Below are 19,815 nucleotides of genomic sequence, written 5' to 3' on the forward strand. Positions count from 1 at the left end.
AGTATGGTGTTCCAGTAAAAAAAAAAAGAAAAGAAAAAAATATCTATATGAGACTTCAAAGCAAAAAAGAACACCATACAGAGATGAAAATATTGAAAATAGAACCACCAGAACTCAATTAAAGAGAATGCTGTCAGACTGTGGCAAATGTAATTAATGTCACTGAACAGTTTGTATAGAAGGTGTCAAGTAGAAACCTGGTTTTGGTACATAAACTTTTGCAGAAAATGCAATAAAACACCGCTTTAAAAAAAACAAAAAAACATTACATGAAATACTATATTCAAAACATTTACTCACATAGGGGATTCAGGCAAAGGACCTGCTTCATCTTCAAGCCATTTAACTGAAGGTTTCACAAGAACACTGCGTACTAAAACACACAAATGAATACATACTTACTGAAAATTCTTGGAAAGCTTATTTATATCAAAGGATCTGACTTCTGATATTGGATGGTATAGCTTACTATACATTCAAATGAATATAAGAAAAAAATCTTTTATTTGAAATGAAATTAAACTCATGGAAACATTTGACTTACTTTAGGGGTGAATTCAAATACAATAAAGCTTTATTAAGTTCTGTTTGTAGTATTATGTGTACTCAAAGGTCACTAGTATATCTAAGAAAATGTATTCAAATAAAAAGTGAAAAGGTTAAACCCCTAATAAATCTCCCTAGTGCACTAGTTTTGTTTTGTTTTTTGTTTTTTATAATCCTGTAAATATAGTTGTATAGCTACAACTATAAAGACAAATCAGAAAAATAAAAAAATCTACAAACTAATAAGTATACAACAGTATAAATAGTGCCCTTAAATTACAAAACATATCACTAGATTACAGCTTAAGAGAAAATCTTAAAATAAAAATCATATCTAACAACACATAGTATTAATTTACTTCCTTATTGATTGTGTTTATTTCTACTTTTGATCAACAGGGAGAAAAAATAGCGAAGGTATCTTATTATCTCAAGCTGTTATAAATAGCCCAAGTGGATGGCTGTTACAAATAGGAATTATTTTTCTCATAGTTTAAGAGATTATTAGTTCAAATTCAGAACTCTGGCTCTAGGGGAAAGCTTTTTCTCTGTGTTGGCACCAGAGAAAGGTCTTTGTCTCTTTGGCTTCTACTTTCTGGTTCCTTGGAGATTTCCGTGTGTCTTGGCATCTGTTTTAACCCATCTCTCTTCCTAGTTTGCTTGTTTAATAACTTTTATACACCAAAAAAAAGACTAACTTAGTATATACCATATATGAACCCAGTCTTACTAACAAAGAAAACATATTCACAAATAGGCTTATAACTACACACATGTTATTACTGTTAGTGCCATAGCGTCAGTTCTGACTCATAGAGACCCTTTACAGGGTTTATAAGAAGCAGTTGGTGTATTTTAACTACCAACCTTTTTGCCTGTAGTCCAGTAATTAGGCTACAGTGCTACACTAGGATTTACAACACACATTTTTGTTCAATACATAACAAAAGGTAAAAGAAAACTGTCATGTGTTACATGCTGTTGGTGGTTGGTGCCCTCAAAAACTCCATATTAAATGCTACTTACCCAAATATCGCTTCATGCTGTTTTCAAAGTCACTTGAAACCTCACTTATGAGACTTTCGACAAGTTCTTGTCGGTCTTTCCCTTCCTTTAAAGACTCAGGTATCAGCATTAACATGTTATCCAGCCATTTCTGCTGAATAGGTACTATAGGACTACTTTCTACACATCGCTTCAAATACATATAGTTTAACTGGGAACATAATGAGAAAAAAATGAAATATTCTACATGATATAAGCATTCCAATGTAACAAATGAGCTCTATCTTCTCAAATAACACTAATAACTGCTTTCAGAATTTTATGAATTTATCAAAAAATATGACCTACAAAGAAACCATTTCATATTTTGCATTATTTATGAAAAGTTCTCATCAAATATTCTTAGTATTTTCTTGAAATTCTTAAGGCAAAATAAATATATACGTCATCTAATTCTTTATTCCATCATTCAATAAATATTCAGATATTGTTCTGAGGATACAGTAGTACAGTAAACAAAACAAAGAGTCCACTCTCTTGGGGAGTCTATTCCTACAAAATAATAATATAAATTCATAATTACAATATAGTATAATTTTATAAAAATTAGTAGCCCAATAAAAGTATGTTGTTGTTGCTGTTAGGTGCCACCGAGTCAGTACCGACTCATAGCGACCTTATGCACTGCAGAATGAAACACTCACCAATCCTGAGCCAACCTCACTACTGTTGCCACACTTGAGGAGTCCACTGATGCTGCCACTTAGCCAATCCATCTCGTTGGGAGTCTTCCTCTTTTTCTCTGACCCTCAACCTTACCAAACAAGATATCTTTCTCCAGCAACTGGTCCCTCCTAACAATATGTCTGAAGTATGAGAGATGAAGTTGGGCCATCTGGCCTCCAAGGAACACTCTGGCTTCACTTTTTCCAAAACGGATCGTATAAGGGGACTTCAAAAAGTTCATAGAAAAAATTCCATTATCCTTTCATTAAATTTTTCCACAAACTTTTTGAAGTACACTAACAGATTTGAAAAAAATGGAGAGGCAATACTGGATCTGGGTAAGGACATTTAACCACCATAAATATTTCAGCTTGTCACAAATGGGTTTAATGAGTTTTAGGGCATATATATTTTATCAATTTAACATGTTATCAACAATATTGCTTAAACATCTACATACATTTTTTTATGACTTGTAAGCCAGCCACTTCATGCCTTTATAGCACCCCCATTTTAGGTAGCCAATGTCTAAGTTACCTGCCTCTTTCAGCCCTGTGGACTGAGGGGATAGGATTGATTCTTGAAGTGAAGACTCCTTCCCTTACAGTTGGTGTTTTGTGCAACTACATCCATAAGCACAGGTCACGTTCATCAAATTATTAGCAATTTACACTACTTTTCTGTATCAAACTTCTTTTTCTTCCTCTAATCGAGTTCTGATCATCAAGCCATCCAAGTCAAATACTATCTTCAAGTTTGGGTGCTCTTGCATGCCTCCCCTCACTTCATATCAGCTGGATGCCACACTCTCAGCTCTAACCACCAATGGCTAGATCAGTGTCCATGGGCTCAGGAGTTCCCAAGTCTCCCAAACTTAGGACCAACCAGCACTTCCTCTTCTCTCTCTCATCTCAAGGTTGACAAGAGTCTATGGAACATGGTCGAACTCAACTCATGTCTTCACTGTTACCTTTCCCCCACTTCCACTCACAAGTAGACCAATGTAGTCACCAGTAAGTTTACAAGCCTGTTCCTGTGTTCCCTTTGAGTTTCAATCTTGGAAGGGTGTTTGTCCTGAAGGGCCTTGATGGTTTGCCTTGATGACTCCCAGGCGAACAGCTTGCCTGTTCTTGTAACCAGCTGCTGATCTTTCTTTCAAGAAGATCTTCTGTTCCTCTAGCTACTCCAGGTTGGTCTACATATCCTTTCAAGTAGGAATGTCCCACCTCAGAAGGTTCTGTATGGGGCTAAGGATTCCACCTAAGCCCCTACGCTACAATGGCTCTACAAGAAACCTATTTCATTGGGTAAATTCTAGAACTCCTTTTAGTTATTCCAATCAGTTATAGGCAGAAGATGGGCTTACAAGCTTTCTGTAATTATATTTCCCAATATTCCTTTCTATTCTACTCAAATATCTATTTTATAATATTAGGCAAGGGAAAACAATAACCACAAGACAGTCAAGCACCTTAACATTATTTCCCCTCTTTTACCCATTCAGACTATGCTTCGATCCCAGTATCACAGAACCCTGTTTTTCTAAGGTTGAGTATACATTACTATTTACCTCTGTCTCATTTGACCCAGGCAAACCTACCTAAGTGATCCCCTATCTACCTTGCTCTTCCATCCCTCTTCTCCTCCTTGTGTATTGCCCTCCTCTTCACTTGAGCTATGATGATGTGACTAACCCCTAATTTGTGCCTTATTTTACCCTCCCTCCCACCCCTGGTAACCAACAAATAATATTTTTTTGTAGTATCTAAATAAATTTTTTGTGGAACTAAACAAGTTATCTTAAAGGTCATATGGAAAAATAAACATGGAGAAATTAATCAAGGAAACCCAGAGAAAAAGAATCTACGAGGACATGCACTAAAACATATTAAATTATACGTACTCTAATGTCTTTATAATTAGAACAGTGTAGCGACCAAAGTAAAAGAATAAAAGTATAGAAATAGCTCCAGTAAACAAGAAAATTTAACATATGATAAATGTGGCAAATATAGCAGTATAAATAAACAGTGCTAGAAAACTGGTGAGTCATTTGGAGAAAGATAAATTTAATCCATATGTTACACCACATACAAGAAAACTCAAAATAGATCAGAAATTACAATGAAATTATACAAGGACTGGAAGCAAACACAGATGAATTCTTATATAATTTGAGAGTAGGGGAAACTTTCTAACTATGATTAAAATTCCAGATGTATAAAAAGAAAAAAAATTTTAAATTTTGACTACATAATAGTGGCTTAAAAGATGGAATAAATCTTTACAGCAAGGATCATTCCCACCCCCTCTGCACACAGGTTTTACAGGGATGGGAAACTTAGACATTGGCTACCCAGCGTAGTGGTTACGACTCGGGCTGTGAACCGCAAGGTCAGCAGTTCGAAACTACCAGCTGCTCCGCGGGAGAAAGATGAGGCTTTCTACTCCCGTAAAGATTTACACCCTCGGAAACCCTGTACAGGGTCGCTATGAGTCGGTTCCGACTCCACGGCACATAACAACAACAACAACAACCCAAGATGGGGTGGGGGACTACAAAGGCACAAAGTGACTGACTTACAAATTTTCAAGAGGAAGCTTAGTTTCAGAGGGTGTAGGGGAAGGTAGAATCTCCACTGAGTGGTTTCCAACCTATCTACACGACACTGGTGAAAGAGATGGGGATAAGACTCTTGTGGTTCAACAGTGAATAACTGCTATCAGGACTGATTGTGAATGTTGCAAATGTAAAGATAGATGTTTTGTAACAAAAGGAGGGGAGCAGTTGATCTTGCTGTCCAGGCACGGAGGACCCTGGGACTATCAAAGAAGACGAACAGAGTGTGGGACCCTATCCAGAGAAGCAGCGATGCCAGAGATGGAGGCAGAGAAAATAAGGTGGAAAGACACAGCAGTTAGGGACTCTAGACTCAAGAAGGGAAAGGGACTGTGTGCTGGTGGCCAGGGGGTTGGCGTGCAGGGTATACCCTTTGGTTGTTTGAATGGTTAAATATTCCTGAGCGCTTTGTTGTAGCAGAAGCAAGAAATCCATTGCTTTCTAATTCAAGATGCTCTGCTGCTCCCGGAGCCACCATCTTGGGAGAGACCAAGTGGGGGAAGGGTCAGAGCAGCCATGGACATCTGATAGAACCGTGGAAATAAAGATGTGGGCTTTTTTTTTTTTGGTTGCTATTCATTGGTCTCTCACTGTCTGTGTACCTCCATTCTGGTGACTAGAGGGGGTGCCTGAGCGAGTGGACACCCTACCCCCACCCCTGGAGGGTTCGACTACGCATGCACACAGATCTCCTCAAAATTTAAAGTGACAGTTTCCACTTAAAACCAAACGGCAATGCAAAAAGGCCACAGCCAGCCCTGAACTAGGAAAAAGGCCTGAACAGGGATTATGGAGAGGGACAGGCAGACTAAATATCTAAAGAGAATAGAGAGAAATACTGTTAACTGATGGTAAATGGAGGGGATTATAATCATTGTAATGAAACAAGGTTTGATTTGTTGAATGTAAAATAGATGATCTGCCCTGTAAACTTTCACTCAATCTAATAAAAAACTTTTTTTAAAAAAATGTATCAGGAAGTTTCCCATCCTTTTCTAGCTTCTGGAATCATATGATTAGAATTGGTGACAGCTGTTCTCTGAATATTTGACAAATTTCACCAGTGAAGGCATCTGGGCCTGGACTTTTTTGATTGGGAGGTTTTTGATGACCTGATCATTTTTTTACTTTTGTTATAGGAATGTTCAAGCTTTCTACTTCATTCTGCATTAACTTTAGGTAGGTCACTTTTTCTAAAAATGGATCCATCTCATCTAGATGTTCAAATTTGTTGGAGTACAACTCTTCATAATATCTGTTATTATCCTTTTTATTTCCATTGGTTCTGTTGTGATGTCATCCATGTGGTTTTTTACGCGTGTTATTTGTGTCTTCTCCTTTGTTTCTTATGTTAAATTTGCAACTAGTTTGTCAATTTTATTAATACTTTCAAAGGACCAGTTTCTTCTCCTGTTGATTCTTTCTATAGTTTTCCTGTTTTCTATCTCATTTATTTCTGCTCTAATCTTTATTTCTTTTCTTCTGGTGGCTATAAGTTTACTTTGCTAAGTTTACTTTGCTGGTCTTTTTCTAATTGGTGGAGCAGTTATGTTAATGTATTGATTTTGGTTCTTTCTTCTCTTTGAATGTGTACCTTTATTGCTATATATTGTTCTCTCAGCACTGCTTTTGCTATGTCCCAAAGGTTTTGGAATATTGCATTTTCATTCTCATTTGTTTCTAAGATTTTTTTTTTTTTTATTTCCCCTTTGTTTGCTCTACTACCCAGCAACTTTTAAGCAGGGATTTATTCAGTTTCCATATATTTTACTTTATTTCCTGGATCTTCATAGTGTTGTAATATTTTAGGTTTTTAAATTTATGGAGACTTGTTTTGTGGGCTAACACATGGTATATTCTGGAGAATGTTCCATGTGCACTTGAAAAGAATGTGTATTGTGGATTTAAAATAACATGCTGTTGTTGGGTTTAATACTCAGTACATATCTATGAGGTCAAGTTGGTTGAATATGTTTAGTTTCTGTGTCTTTGTTGCGTTTCTTTCCGGTTGTTCTGTCCTTTTTTGAAAGCAGTATATTAAAATCTCCTCCTATTATTATAAAGGAGCTCTGGTAGCAAAGTGCTTACGAATTGGGCTGTGAGCCGCAAGGTAAGCAGTTTGAAACTACCAGCGGTTCCACAGGAGAAAGATGAGGCGGTCTGCCCCTGAAAAGATTTACCCTGTGTAGGATCGCTATGAGTCAGAACCGACTCCACGGCACAAAACAACAACAACAACTATTATTATAAGGAGCTCTGGTAGCGTAGTGGTTATGAATCGGGCTGCTAACCTAAAGGTCAGCAGTTCGAAACTACCAGCAGTTCCGTAGGAGAAAGATGAAGAATTCTGCTGCCGTAAAGATTTACAGCCTTGGAAATCCTGTGCAGGGTCACTATGAGTGGGAACTGACTCCACAGTACATAACCACTGACTCCACGGTACATAACCACCACAACAACTATTATTGTAGTTTGTCTATTTCTTTCTTCAATTCTATTAGAGTTTACTTTATATAGTTTTGGGATCTTTCATTGGGAGCATAGATATTTATTATGGTTGTGTCTTCTTGTTCAATTGATCCTTGAATCATCATGAGATAATATCCTTCATCTTACACTGGTTTTTGCCTTAAAGTTTATTTTATCAGAGATAAGTATTGCCACTCCTGTTCATTTATTATTGCAATTAGTTTGGCATGTTTTTTTCCATCCTTTAACTTTTAATCTATTTTTGTCTTTGTGTACAAGGTATGTCTCTTGGTAACAGCATATTGTAGGATCCTATTTTCTTATCGCTTCTGCCACTCTCTGTCTCTTGACTGGCACTTTCAATCCACTGACAGTTGTTTGTTTTTGTTCAGTGCTGCTGATTTCTTTGTTCTGCATGCCTTCCTGTGATGTGATAATTTTTTAGTATGTGCTTTTTCCTGTTAATTTCTTCATAGTTTTAATGTTCTTCTTGGATTTTCCTTTTCTTGATATGTTTTGAAGTACTAAGTATCTTTGACATTACTCTAGTCTATTAATTTCTTCCTTCTTTTAAACAGTCTGCTTTACCCTGAAATCTACCTGACCTCCTCACCACCTGGATCTGTTTATACCTTTCCCGTCTTTTGCACTGTAGTTGTCCTAGTCATAAACTGACCCTCCAGATCCCCTAATTTCATTCTTGTAGTTTTGTTCTTCTCTGGACTCTTCCATCTCTTGACTGAGTTCTGAGTGGTGTTGTCACATATATCAATCTCTGGTTGTTGACTGCTCTTGTTGGTTCAGTCCAAAGAACTACCTCTAGTATGTTTTGAAGTGCTGACTTGGCTTTTACAAAATTTCTATTTATCCTGGCATGTTCTGATTTCATGGCCATACTTGATTGACGACTTTGATGGGGATATGATTCTTGGTTGGCAGTTTTTTCTTTCAGAGTTTTGTATATCTCTCCCCACTGCCTTCATACCTGCATGTTTTCTGCTAAGAGATAGCGCTTAATATTACTGGCTTGTCTTTGTAGGTAACACTTCTTTTTCTCCCTAGCTGCTTTCAGGATTCTTTCCTTGTCTTGGTTTTGAAAAGTTTGGTTATGATATATCTTGATGATTTTCTCTTGAGGTATATCCTGCCTGGGGTTTGTTCAGCTTCTTGAATACTTACTTTCTCATCTTTCAAGATGTTAGGGAAATTTCCCTCTAGCAGCTCTTCGATTATTTCTTCTCTGGTTTGCTGGAAACCCTATACAAGGTCGCTGTGAGTCGGAACTGACTCAATGGCACTTAACAACAACAACAACATCTTTTTGGTATAGTGACTAGTTCTGCAATGAACATGGGTGTGCATATATCTATTCATTTCACAGCTCTTATTTTATAAGAGGGATTGCTGGGTCATGTGGTATTTCTGAAGTGCTGGTATGGTGCTGTGGGTTAATGCACTGGACTGCAAAGTCGGTTTGAATTGCAAGATTGGTGGTTCAAGCTCACCAGCCATTCCTCAGAAACACTACACAAGGTTGCTATGGGTCAGAACCAACTTGATGGAACTTAACAACAACATAGTATTTCCATTTCCAAATCTTTGAGATAGTACCATACCCTTTTCCACAGTAGTTGGTTGCTCAATTTTACAGTCCCACCAATAGTAGCGGAGGATCCCAGTCTCTCCACACTCTCACCTGCATTTGTTGTCTTCTGGTTTTTTCAACTTTGCAAATGCAAATCAAAGTATGATTTGTTGAGTATAAAGCTTATGAACCAGAGAGGAAACCTGAAGGAATAACCCGCCAGCAAGGAAGGTTCTGCTACACATGCTAAAGAAGCTGAATGGTGGGGATTGCTTGGCACAGAATTTAAAAAGGGGGAGGAGTCAACAGGAAGAGCTTGTAACTGGAGGTTCTTCCAAAGTAAATAGTTAAACAAACTTTAGCACATACACACAAGGGAATACTAAGCAACACTGAAAATGAATGAATTTGCAAAATATCTCACAAAACAGATGAGCCTGGAGGACAGTAAGCTGAATGAAATTAGTCAATCACAAAAGAAAAATATTGTATGAGACAACTGTTGTAAAAAGTTAATACAGATTTTCTTGATAAAAACATTCTGTGATGGTTACTTGGGGATGTGGGGAATAATTCATGACCTAGATGACAGATACATGTTGACATTGGTGATGAACAAGCAATATAAAACAAGAGAGAGGTTGACAGATGAAATATGAAAGTAGCAGGAGAAACAGGGAGGAATGCAAGAGTTAAAGTAAATACAGAGACATACTATTAACTGATGGTACATGGGAGGGATTTAAATCATTGTAATGAACCAAAGTTTATGATTTCTTAAATGTAAAATTGATGGTCTGGGCACAAAAAGGAACAAACAAGATGGCGGACCGGGTGGACCTATAGCAGAGAGCTCCGCCAACAACAACACAGAATACCCGACACAAGCAGGTTCAGGGGATGGTCCCAGAACTCTGAACCACATATAAAGGAATACTTAGAAGGTTGGAAGGCTCACAGCTGGGGGAATTTGTGGCAGAAACAAGAAATCTATTGCTTTCTAGTCCAGGACGCTCGGCTGCTCCAGGAGCCACCATCTTGGGTGAGACCACATGGGGGAAAGATCGGAACAGCCACAGACGCCTGGCAGAACCGCTGAGATAAAGGTGTGGACATTCTTCTCTTTTGCTAGCTGTTCATTGGTTCCTTGCTGTCTGCGTACCTCCATTCTGGTGACTATAGGGGTGCCTGAGCTAGTGGTCACCACAGCCCCCCCTCGGAGGGTTCTCCTACGCATGCGCACAGATCTCCTCGAAATTTAAAGAGACAGTTTCCAATTAAAACCAAACGGCCACAGCCAGCCCTGAACTGTTTCAACTAGAAAAAAGGACTGAATGGGGATTGTGGAGCGGCACAAGCAGACAAAAGAGGAAATAGGCCAAAAATTAAATCCTAAATTACGTGAAAATGACCATCAGTGGTATCTTCAAACTTCTCAGGAAGAAGAGTGAAAAGGGAAGCCCATTTCCTGATCACATCTACCTGGAGGCATTCAGAAAGCATTAAAAAAATACCAAAATACATACCCATCTAAGTATTAAGGCCACAGATAACCCCTGAAGATGCCCAAAAGGGATAGTGCACTTGGAGCATAGCTTCCTATTTTATGTAGACAATTCCATAAATTTCAACACCATTTACCAATAAAGAATTTTACAGGTTACATCTTTTCACCAATCACATCACAGCCCATGGTGTTATCTAGGCAGTCACTGACCTTTTCTTTTTTCATCTCTAGTATCTAGCATGTTATTAGCACACAATAGACAACAGATTCTGAACAAAAATTTGTTGAGTGGATAAAGAGCTATATCAAACTCTTTCCCCGCCCCCCCCGCCCCCCCCCCAAAAAAAAGCTATAATGGTCACTTTCTTTAGTAGTAAGAAATAACTAAACCTTTACACGACTAATCCTCAAATAATGAATGGCAGAAAAATAAAACTCAAAACCAAAACTTTCCCCCATGATAGAACTTGCTCCCTTTGATAGAGAAAACAGAAATCTCAGTTTCTAAATGTCTTCCTTTTATAGATTGGACTTTAGCAGATGGTCTTAGAAGCAATGAACTTTTACAAAGCAAGAAATATAAAAAAAAATTGAACTCACTCCTTTTTTTTTAATTTCACTGGCCATCTGTCAAAAACAAATAAGATATAATTAAATCAGAGAAAAATGAAATACAAATAGCTTAAACAGCTCATTTTTATATATTAAAACTAACTTTAAAATAATGAAAAATTAAAATAGTAAGAGGATAAAGTTTTTATAGAGAAAATTGAACTTACAGTAGTAGGATAATCTGGCTCTGGTAGTGAAGGTATTCTTTTACACAGTGTTTTGTCTAAACTTTTTTTGGCTCCATCAATTCTGAAATTTTAGAAAAATATATGACTCTCTTTAAGATAACATTAGAATATATTATTAAAACATTACATTTGTGCATTTTTTCCTACTACACTAAAGTAAAAGATAACCAAGAATGTTTTTATCTTACAGAATTTATTGTGAAAAACAAAGCCCATAGCTATGATCAGTGTGAGACCTCAATTCTCAAGGTAATTTCTCAAAAAATTAAAATCTATTTTCTTTCTCAAAGTTGTAACTTATTGATAATCTTTAAATTAACCCTCATGCAGAGTAGGCACTTATATGGATTGTTGTTATTGTTGTTAGGTGCCATCAAGTTGGTTCTGACTCATAGTGACCCTGCATAGGGTTACCAAGGAGTGGCTGATAGGTTTGAACTGCTGATTTTTTGGTTAGTTTTAATCATGTTTATCCTACAGCACCATACCAAGACCCCTTATATTTATTATTTCTGCTCAAATACCATCTTGCTAGAGAAGGCTTCCTTTACCCCTATAGAAATAGCACCTTTGTCATTGTTCATCTATTTTATCCTGTTTTATTATCTTGCTTCATTTCACTTTACATCTGACATGATATGTTGGTCATTTTCTGTTCCCCCAGTTTAGCATATAGGAAAGCAGAAACTGTTTTATTCATTGCTGTATTCCCAATGCCTAGAACAGTATCTGCCATATAGTAAGTAGGTGTTCAATAACCTATTTTGAATATATGAATTTATCACCCATAAAACACAATTTCTTTTATAAAGTTTCATATTGTATAAATTAATTCACCTGCCAACAAATATTTGACAGACAAAGAGCTCTGGTAGCATAGTGGTTACAAGTTGAGTTGCTAACCTTGTGGTCATAAGTTAGAAACTACCTGCTGTTTCGTGGTAGAAAGATGAGGCTTTCTGCTCCCGTAAAGATTTCCAGCCTTGAAAACCCTATTCAGGGTTGTTGTGAGTCGGAACTGACTCCACGGCACACCACCACCACAATTAAAGTATAGCAGCAACTGTAATGCCCAGATTTCGAGGTCCCCACAGACCACCAAGGACCCGATGCCGATGCAAGTGCACAAGGGCTGTTTTTATTCAAGCTCGAGCCCAGACTCCATACAATCCGATGCAGTGGACTAGGGATGGAGCCCTGAACTCTTCATTAGCAGGGTTTTTATAGAGTTTTTAAGCAAGCTCGGGGGTTTTCAGCTTTATAATTTTTGGATTGGTTGATATTTAGCAAGGTATGAGATGTTACAGTCTAATTAGTTAGTACTGGTGGTCTTTATTCTTAGGGTAGGATAAGGGGAAACATCTGGCCTTGAGCTGTCTCTGTCTACGCTTATCTACTTCTTGCTGTTGCTAGGGGTGAAGGGCTATTCTAATGCAGCATGAGCTGATGTGGCACATTCCTGGAACAGGAGGATGTGCTTAAGCCTAGATACAAAATGGATTCTTCTCCTTAGTCTCACACAACTATTCTAATAATTTATAAACTAGGGTGAAAAGATAAAAACAGGATGTCATATTAAAGAATATGGGACCCAAGTTTATTTCCACCCTAGAGGTATCTGGAAAGGCCACATGAATATATTAGCACTTTCAACAACACTTTAAATGAAGGAGAGAGTTTCACGTAGAGATTTGCTATCTTCCTGTCCTGAGACAAGTAGGCAAGAGAATGATTTTTTAATTGGGGGGGGGGGGGGAGAAGATAGGTAGGAGAGGAAAGGGAGTTATCCAACCTGACCAAAGGTTACAGACCTAATGAACATAACTTTAGAGAAAAGGGTTGCAATGCCAAGGCCTTAAACAACAAGCTTTTTTATTTCACTAGACAATGAGGAATCAGTGATATTTTTGAGCATGGGCACATTTTTAGAAAGACAAATCTAACAGTTTATAAAGGTCAGACACTCTGGATGAGATAGCCAAAGCAGAAAGCAAGCAAAGACAATGAAAATTGGAAAATACTGAGATTGGCAGTAATGAGAAAAAAACAGTTGAAGAAGGCAAGGGAGATATGGTCAGAAAGGTAAAAGAACAAAAAAAAAATCAAGGAAAGGGTGGCTCCTGGAACCATAAATTTATAGACTGATAAATCCCTGCAAAGGAGACCTGGTAGCATAGTGGTTACGAATCGGTCTGCTAACCCCAAGGTCTGCAGTTCAAAACGACCAGCTGCTCCACGGGAGAAAGATGAGGCTTTCTGCTCCTGTAAAGATTTACAGCCTTGGAAACCCTGTGCAGGGTCACTATGAGTCAGAACCAATTCCACGGCACATCACCACCACCACCACCAAACTCCTGCACCACCTGAATAGTCCCTCTCACGGTTCAGAAACTTAATAAATATCAGTCAAATAAATTACAATAGAGTATTTACAAAAGATCTGCCATGTCTAGCTGAGTACTTGATGCATAAATACTCTCAGCAATATCAAGTTGTACTCCTTATATAGAGAGGGGAAAGGAGTAGGAAGGCCATCACTTTCTGAGGCAGTGCAATTTACTGTCAGCTAACACTTATTGTTAGAAACAAAATTTTTAAATTCAGCTGTATCCTTACAACTACCATTCTCCAGAGCTTTATAGAAAATGTCTTATTTTTCCCCTTCATTGAATTATTGAATATGGCTCTTCTAGCCAGAGTTTTTGTAAATCCCTTGCAGATTAGATCTTATTTCCTGTTTTTCCAGATGGGTCTAAGCAAGAAAAGGTATGATTATGTTCAGAGTGATTGTTAATACGGCTAACTGTGATTGTAAAAGCCTGGAACTATAATGAAGGGATTGGTCAACTTTGCCATCCTTATGAGAATTAAAATGAACCATCTCAGAAGCAAAAAAGGGGGATCTCACTTCCATCAAGAAAGAAGAGCCAAGAGTGGAGGACGTCCTTTGGACCACAAGATCTCTGTGCACTGAACTTCCTCAATTCAGAGACAGAAAGCTGGAGTATCCAAGAAGCAGAAAAGTAACAGAGAAGTGGCAGAGGCAAAACCAACACCCATGAGACAGATTGGTGAGCTTTGAGGCCCCCAGAGAGAGTAAAGATGAGTGCCTTCAGGAAGGCGTCTGGCTTATAAAGTGGAGTGCCTCCAGTCACTTAATCTGGGAAGCTAGGCTTGCTAACCCATAGAGTTAGAGCTGAGCAACTTCAGGCTAAGCAGAACTGGGAGGCCTTTGGGCATTTATCAGCAGTGCTAAAGAACTTTGCAACATTGCCCAAGCAGGGCCAAGACTAAAGGACCATGTGTCTCAATGGTCAAGGACCAGAGAGAGGTGTGCCTGCAGGCATGGAGGCTAGAAGACCTGTGTCCTGAGTAATTCTGATCCTGAATTGTAGCCTGTTAACTTTCTTAATAAATGCCATAATTGTGAATATGGTCTGTGAATTTTGTGTGGTTATTACAATAAATTATCAAAGCTACATGAGAAGTAGAGAGAAATTTGGAAAAATATGCAAGTTGGTTTCAGATTTGGTAAGTAATATTTGATGGTGGAGGCATGTCTGGCCCTAGCCTTATAGAAAAAGGCAATTGGCTGATACAGATTTTATCCGTTTCCTCTTTATGACGTCAGAGGGGGTCAGACATCATCCCCAAGCCCTTTTTTATACCTTCATTTTTCTCTTCAAAAACTTAATTATACCGGTCTAGTTCCTTTAACTATTCCTGTCAATCTTCTGGTGTGATGCTGTGGATCAGCACTGGACTGTGAACCACAAGGTCGGTAGTTCAAACCCACTAGGTGCTTCTTGGAAATCCTATACACAGTCACTCTGAGTCAGGACTGATTCGACGGCACACAACAAGAATAAAAGCATTAGGTTAGTAACTTGTTGTTGTTATGTGCCATCGAGTCAGTTCCGACTCAGAGCAAGCCTGTACAGAGTTTCTGAGGAGTGGCTGGCAGGTTTAAACTGCTGATCTTGCAGTTAGCCATCCAGTACTTATCCTGCAGTGCCACACTAGTTTGCATTTTAACATACATGTATTTTAACATACATGTATTTCAGTCAGTTCTCACAACAACCCATATTACAGATAAAGAAAATTAAGATAAGGTTATATGACTTGTTCAAATTCACATGTTAATAAACTACAGAGATGAGATACGAACTGATATTTATTTTTATGCATTAAAGAGTCTATATTTTCATCCATTGAGTCAGTATCATTCAAATGATGTGGTTTTAAATTTCTTCACTATCATGGCTGTTCTCCTCTGTAACTATTCGCGTTTATCAATGTCCCTCTTAATCCCAGAATTGCCGGTTTTGTTCAACCAATGCAGATTGAAACATTTTCTCTTACACATTATAGACATTCTATATTCACTAATACAGGCTGAGACTGAATTTTTTTTTTTTGGAATAGCTTCGTATTGAATGTAGTAGATTCAATAGTGAATTTTACTGTGTTTATTCTAAATTAAAATGCCTAACTAAGACCTTGTCTAATAGTGTCAGGAAGAGTGCCTAGAACACCTTATTGCCTCTTTTTGTTAATCTTTAAAGCCTAGCCAGATTTTTCCCTTACCCATCATGTCTGCTTGAACAGTCCAGCTCTAATGATTGCTGCTTTCAGGAATTTATTTTAAATTTTGGTATGGTACTTGGCAGTAATCATAGGCTATTTATAATATCATTATTCCAACATAAAAATGTTTAACTACCCCAACCTTCTTATATTAATAACACCCTTTAATGGCCTAATATTAGCAACAGTTTCTAAAGCCTGTTTACACCACTAGCTAAAAATAAATAGAGCTAGGAAGAATATAATGTTGAGCCTTTCGACTCCTTGTTTCTGCTTTGGTGTTTTAACAAAAAACACAAGAAATAAACAAAAAGCAGACTTTTTTTTTAACTATGTGAAAGATCAAATGTAATGAAGAAAACCTCTAGATCAAATCAAGAGGCAATTAGAAGACACCCCGGCTTGATGGCGGCTAGGGTGGAGGTGCAATGAAGTTCGCCGTCAGCCATACCACAGAATACCAGGCAAAGCAGATCCAGGGCAGAGCTCCAAAACTCTGAACCACAGAGCTAGGAATATTTTAAAAGTTTGAAGGCTTATAGCTTGTGGAACTTGTAGCTGAAGTAAGAAATTGTGTACTTTTGAATCTGCTGGGCTCAGAGGCCCAGAGCCGACATCTTGGGTGAGACCAAATGGCAAGACCAAGAGGGGGGAGCAGAAACACTACGGAAAAATGCCACAGGAACCTTGGAGCAAAGGTGGACAGTACACTTCGTAAGTTTTGCTTTGTTCTGATTTTTTTTTTTTTTTTTTTTGGTATCTGGTCTTTGGAGCGCCAATTGTTTGTGCACCTCCATTCTGGTGACTACAGGGGTGGCCTCAGCAAGTGGACACCCCCCAACCTCACCACTGGTGGGTTCTTCTGCCACGCATGCATACAGATACTCAGCCCAAGAGCAGGCCCTGAACAGGATTTTTTTGTTTTGTTTTGTTTTAATATGGGAGAAGGAAGGACAAGGCTGTAGAGAGGGAAAGAGAGTTTTAAAACAAAACAGGCCAAAAATTAAATTAAAGCCTGAGGTATAGCATAACAACCAACACTGACATCTTGAAATCTCTCAGGCAGCACTGAAAGCAAGAAGCTGAAGAGAGGACATTAAAGGTATACTCATATTAGGCTACAGATTTTTTTCTTCTTTGTCTCTCCCTCCTCTCCCTTTTCTGTGATTATAGACTGCAGTATTCAGTCTAGTTTTTGTTGTTGCTGTTTTTTAGGTTGTGGTGTTTTTTGTTTTTTGTTCTCTCTCTCTCTCTTTTTTTTTCCCCTGTTGGTGCTGTTTTGCTGTTTTATGCTCCCCCTTCTACCTTTGGAGGACTCTTTCTCTCCATATATTACACAAGAAGAGTCAGCAACTGCTGCCATATAGCCAAGCTACAATCACACTCTACAAAACACCAAAGACCAGGCAAGAACCAATACCAACGGCCATATACCAGGGAAACAGACAACACCTGTGAAAGTTACTCTGAGTTAAGCAATAAGAAGAGCGAAAAGGGAAGCCCACATCCTGATCTCATCTTCCTGAAGGCAATCAGAAAGCATAAAAAATACCAAAACACAAACTCAATTAAGTATTAAGGCCACAGATAAACACTAAACATGTGCAAGAAGCAAAAGCAGATGATCATATCAGCACATGTCCAGAAACAAGATAAAATGTCTGAGACAAATGACCTAGAGGTAGACCTGGACTCCATTCTGGAAGGAGGGCAGGGCGTGGAAATGGCTAAGAAGGAATTCAGAAAAATGATTATAAAATGTTTCAAAACACTTTACAATGGAGTTGAGAAAAATAAGGAAGAAGTCAAGAAAGTACTACAGAGACAATCAAATAAGACAGTTAGAGCATTGGAAACAATTGAAAACCTACAGAAAGATGTCCAAATGATCAATTACAGAATATGAGAAATATACAATACTCTGAAAGGGCAAAGGAGTAGAATAGATGAGATGGAATGCAGAACCAGTGAGGTGGAAGACAAATCTCTCAATACCACTAAAATAGGTGAGCAAACAGAAAAAAGGATTAAAAAATCTGAAGAAGGTCTAAGATTCATGTTGGACAACATGAAGAGGAGTAACAAGAATTATCGGCATTCCAGAACAAGAAGAATCACACAAGTCCACAGAGGAAATAGGTGAAGAACTGCTTGAAAAAAAGTTCTCAAACATCCTGAAAAGTGAAAAGACAAACAATCAAGAAGCTCAAAGAACCCCAGGAAGGATAGAGCCCAAAAGAAAATCACCAAGACATATAGCCAAGCTCTCCAAAATCAAAGATAAGGAGACACTTCTGAAAGCAGCTAGGGAAAACAGAAGTGTCACATACAAAGGTAAGCAAGTCAGATTAAGCTCGGTTCTTTCAAAAGAAACCATGCAAACAAGAAGGCAATGGGGAGACATATGTAAAACCCTGAAAGAAAAAAATTGCCAACCAAGAATCTTTTATCCAGCAAAGCTATCAACCAAATATGACGGTGTCATCAAAACATTCCAGGATAAACAGAAGCTAAGGGATTTTGCCAAAGCCAAACTTGCGCTACAAAACATCCTAAAGGGAGTTCTGTGGACTGAGAACCAACAAGAACAGATAACAACCAGAGATTGACATGTGTGGCAGCACCTCCCAGAATTAAGTTGACAAAAGGAAGAGTCAAGAACAGAACAAAACTATAAGAACAAACTCAGAGAATCTGGGAGGTCAGTCTATGACCAAAACAAGTACAATGCAAAGGAAGGTAAACACATAGAAACAGAGCTCCAGATGGTGAGAAGGTCAGGTAGATTACAGGATAAAATAGATTCCACTAAATGGACAGAAAATTTAATGGACTATATGGCAACCTCAAAGAAAATTAACACTTTACAACATACCAAGAGAATGAAAATACAAGAAAAGCATGGAAACATTGAAACTATGAGGAAACTCACAAGAAAGAACACAAAAGCATGAACTCAACAAAGGAAGACACATAGAACAAAGAATGCAGCAATACCACACAAAAGAATAAACATAATGGAAGCAATTAATCAATACCTATCAATAATTACACTGCATGTAAATGGATTAAATGCATCTGTTAAGAGACGGAGGGTGGAAGAATGGATAAGAAAATAAGATCCTTCAATATGCTGTCTGCAAGAGACACATCTCACACACAGAGACAAAAACAGTTTAAAGGCAAAGGATGGAAAAAAATATACCAAGCTAACTGCAATCAAAAACGAACAGGAGTGGCAGTACTAATCTCTGACAAAATAAACTTTAAGGCAAAAACTAGCATAATAGATAAACATGGACATTATCTCATGATTAAAGGGACAATTGAACAAGATGACATAACCATAATAATATCTATGCTCCCAATAAAAGAGCTCCAAAATATATAAAGCAAACTCTAACAGATTTGAAGAAAGAAATAGATGAATCTACAATAATACTGGGTAATTATAATACACCGCTTTCAAAAATGGATAGAACAACCAGAAAGAAACTTGACAAAGACAAAAAAGAACTAAACAACACAATCAGCCAGCTGGACCTCATAGATGTGTACAGAGCATTCATCCCAACAACTGCACAATACACATTCTTTTCCAGTGCACATGGAACATTCTCAAGAATAGACCATGTTCTAGGCCACAAAACAAATCTCCATAAATTTACAAATATCAAAATACTACAAAGCATCTTCTCAGACCACAATGCTATCAAATTAGAACCCAACAATAGGAAGACCAAGAAAATCAAGTCAAATGCATGGAAACTGAATAACACTCTGCTGAAAATTGACTGAGTAGTAGAAGACATTAAATATGTGAATTTACAAAGTTGCTAGAAACAAATGAGAATGAAAACACAACATACCAAAATCTATGGGGCACAGTGAAAGTGGTGCTGAGAGGACAATTTATTGCAATAAATGCACACATTCAAAAAGAAGAAAGAACCAAAATTAACACATT

The 19,815-nt window shown here is 37.8% G+C and overlaps 1 protein-coding gene across 1 annotated transcript in view; it reads right to left on the reverse strand.

The window, feature by feature from the left end:
• Positions 1-19,815, reverse strand: part of DNAH12 (dynein, axonemal, heavy chain 12) — a 397,890-nt gene that overhangs the window by 353,779 nt on the left and 24,296 nt on the right. Inside the window, exons 2-5 of the mRNA XM_006862120.1 lie at positions 11,238-11,319; positions 11,059-11,085; positions 1,573-1,762; positions 301-373 (exon numbers count right to left, since the gene is read on the reverse strand). Coding sequence (XP_006862182.1) covers positions 301-373; positions 1,573-1,762; positions 11,059-11,085; positions 11,238-11,319 — 372 coding nt within the window. The remainder of the gene's footprint in view (positions 1-300; positions 374-1,572; positions 1,763-11,058; positions 11,086-11,237; positions 11,320-19,815) is intronic.

Source organism: Chrysochloris asiatica, unplaced genomic scaffold (genome assembly GCF_000296735.1).
Source record: "Chrysochloris asiatica unplaced genomic scaffold, ChrAsi1.0 scaffold00046, whole genome shotgun sequence".
NCBI lineage: Eukaryota > Metazoa > Chordata > Mammalia > Afrosoricida > Chrysochloridae > Chrysochloris > Chrysochloris asiatica.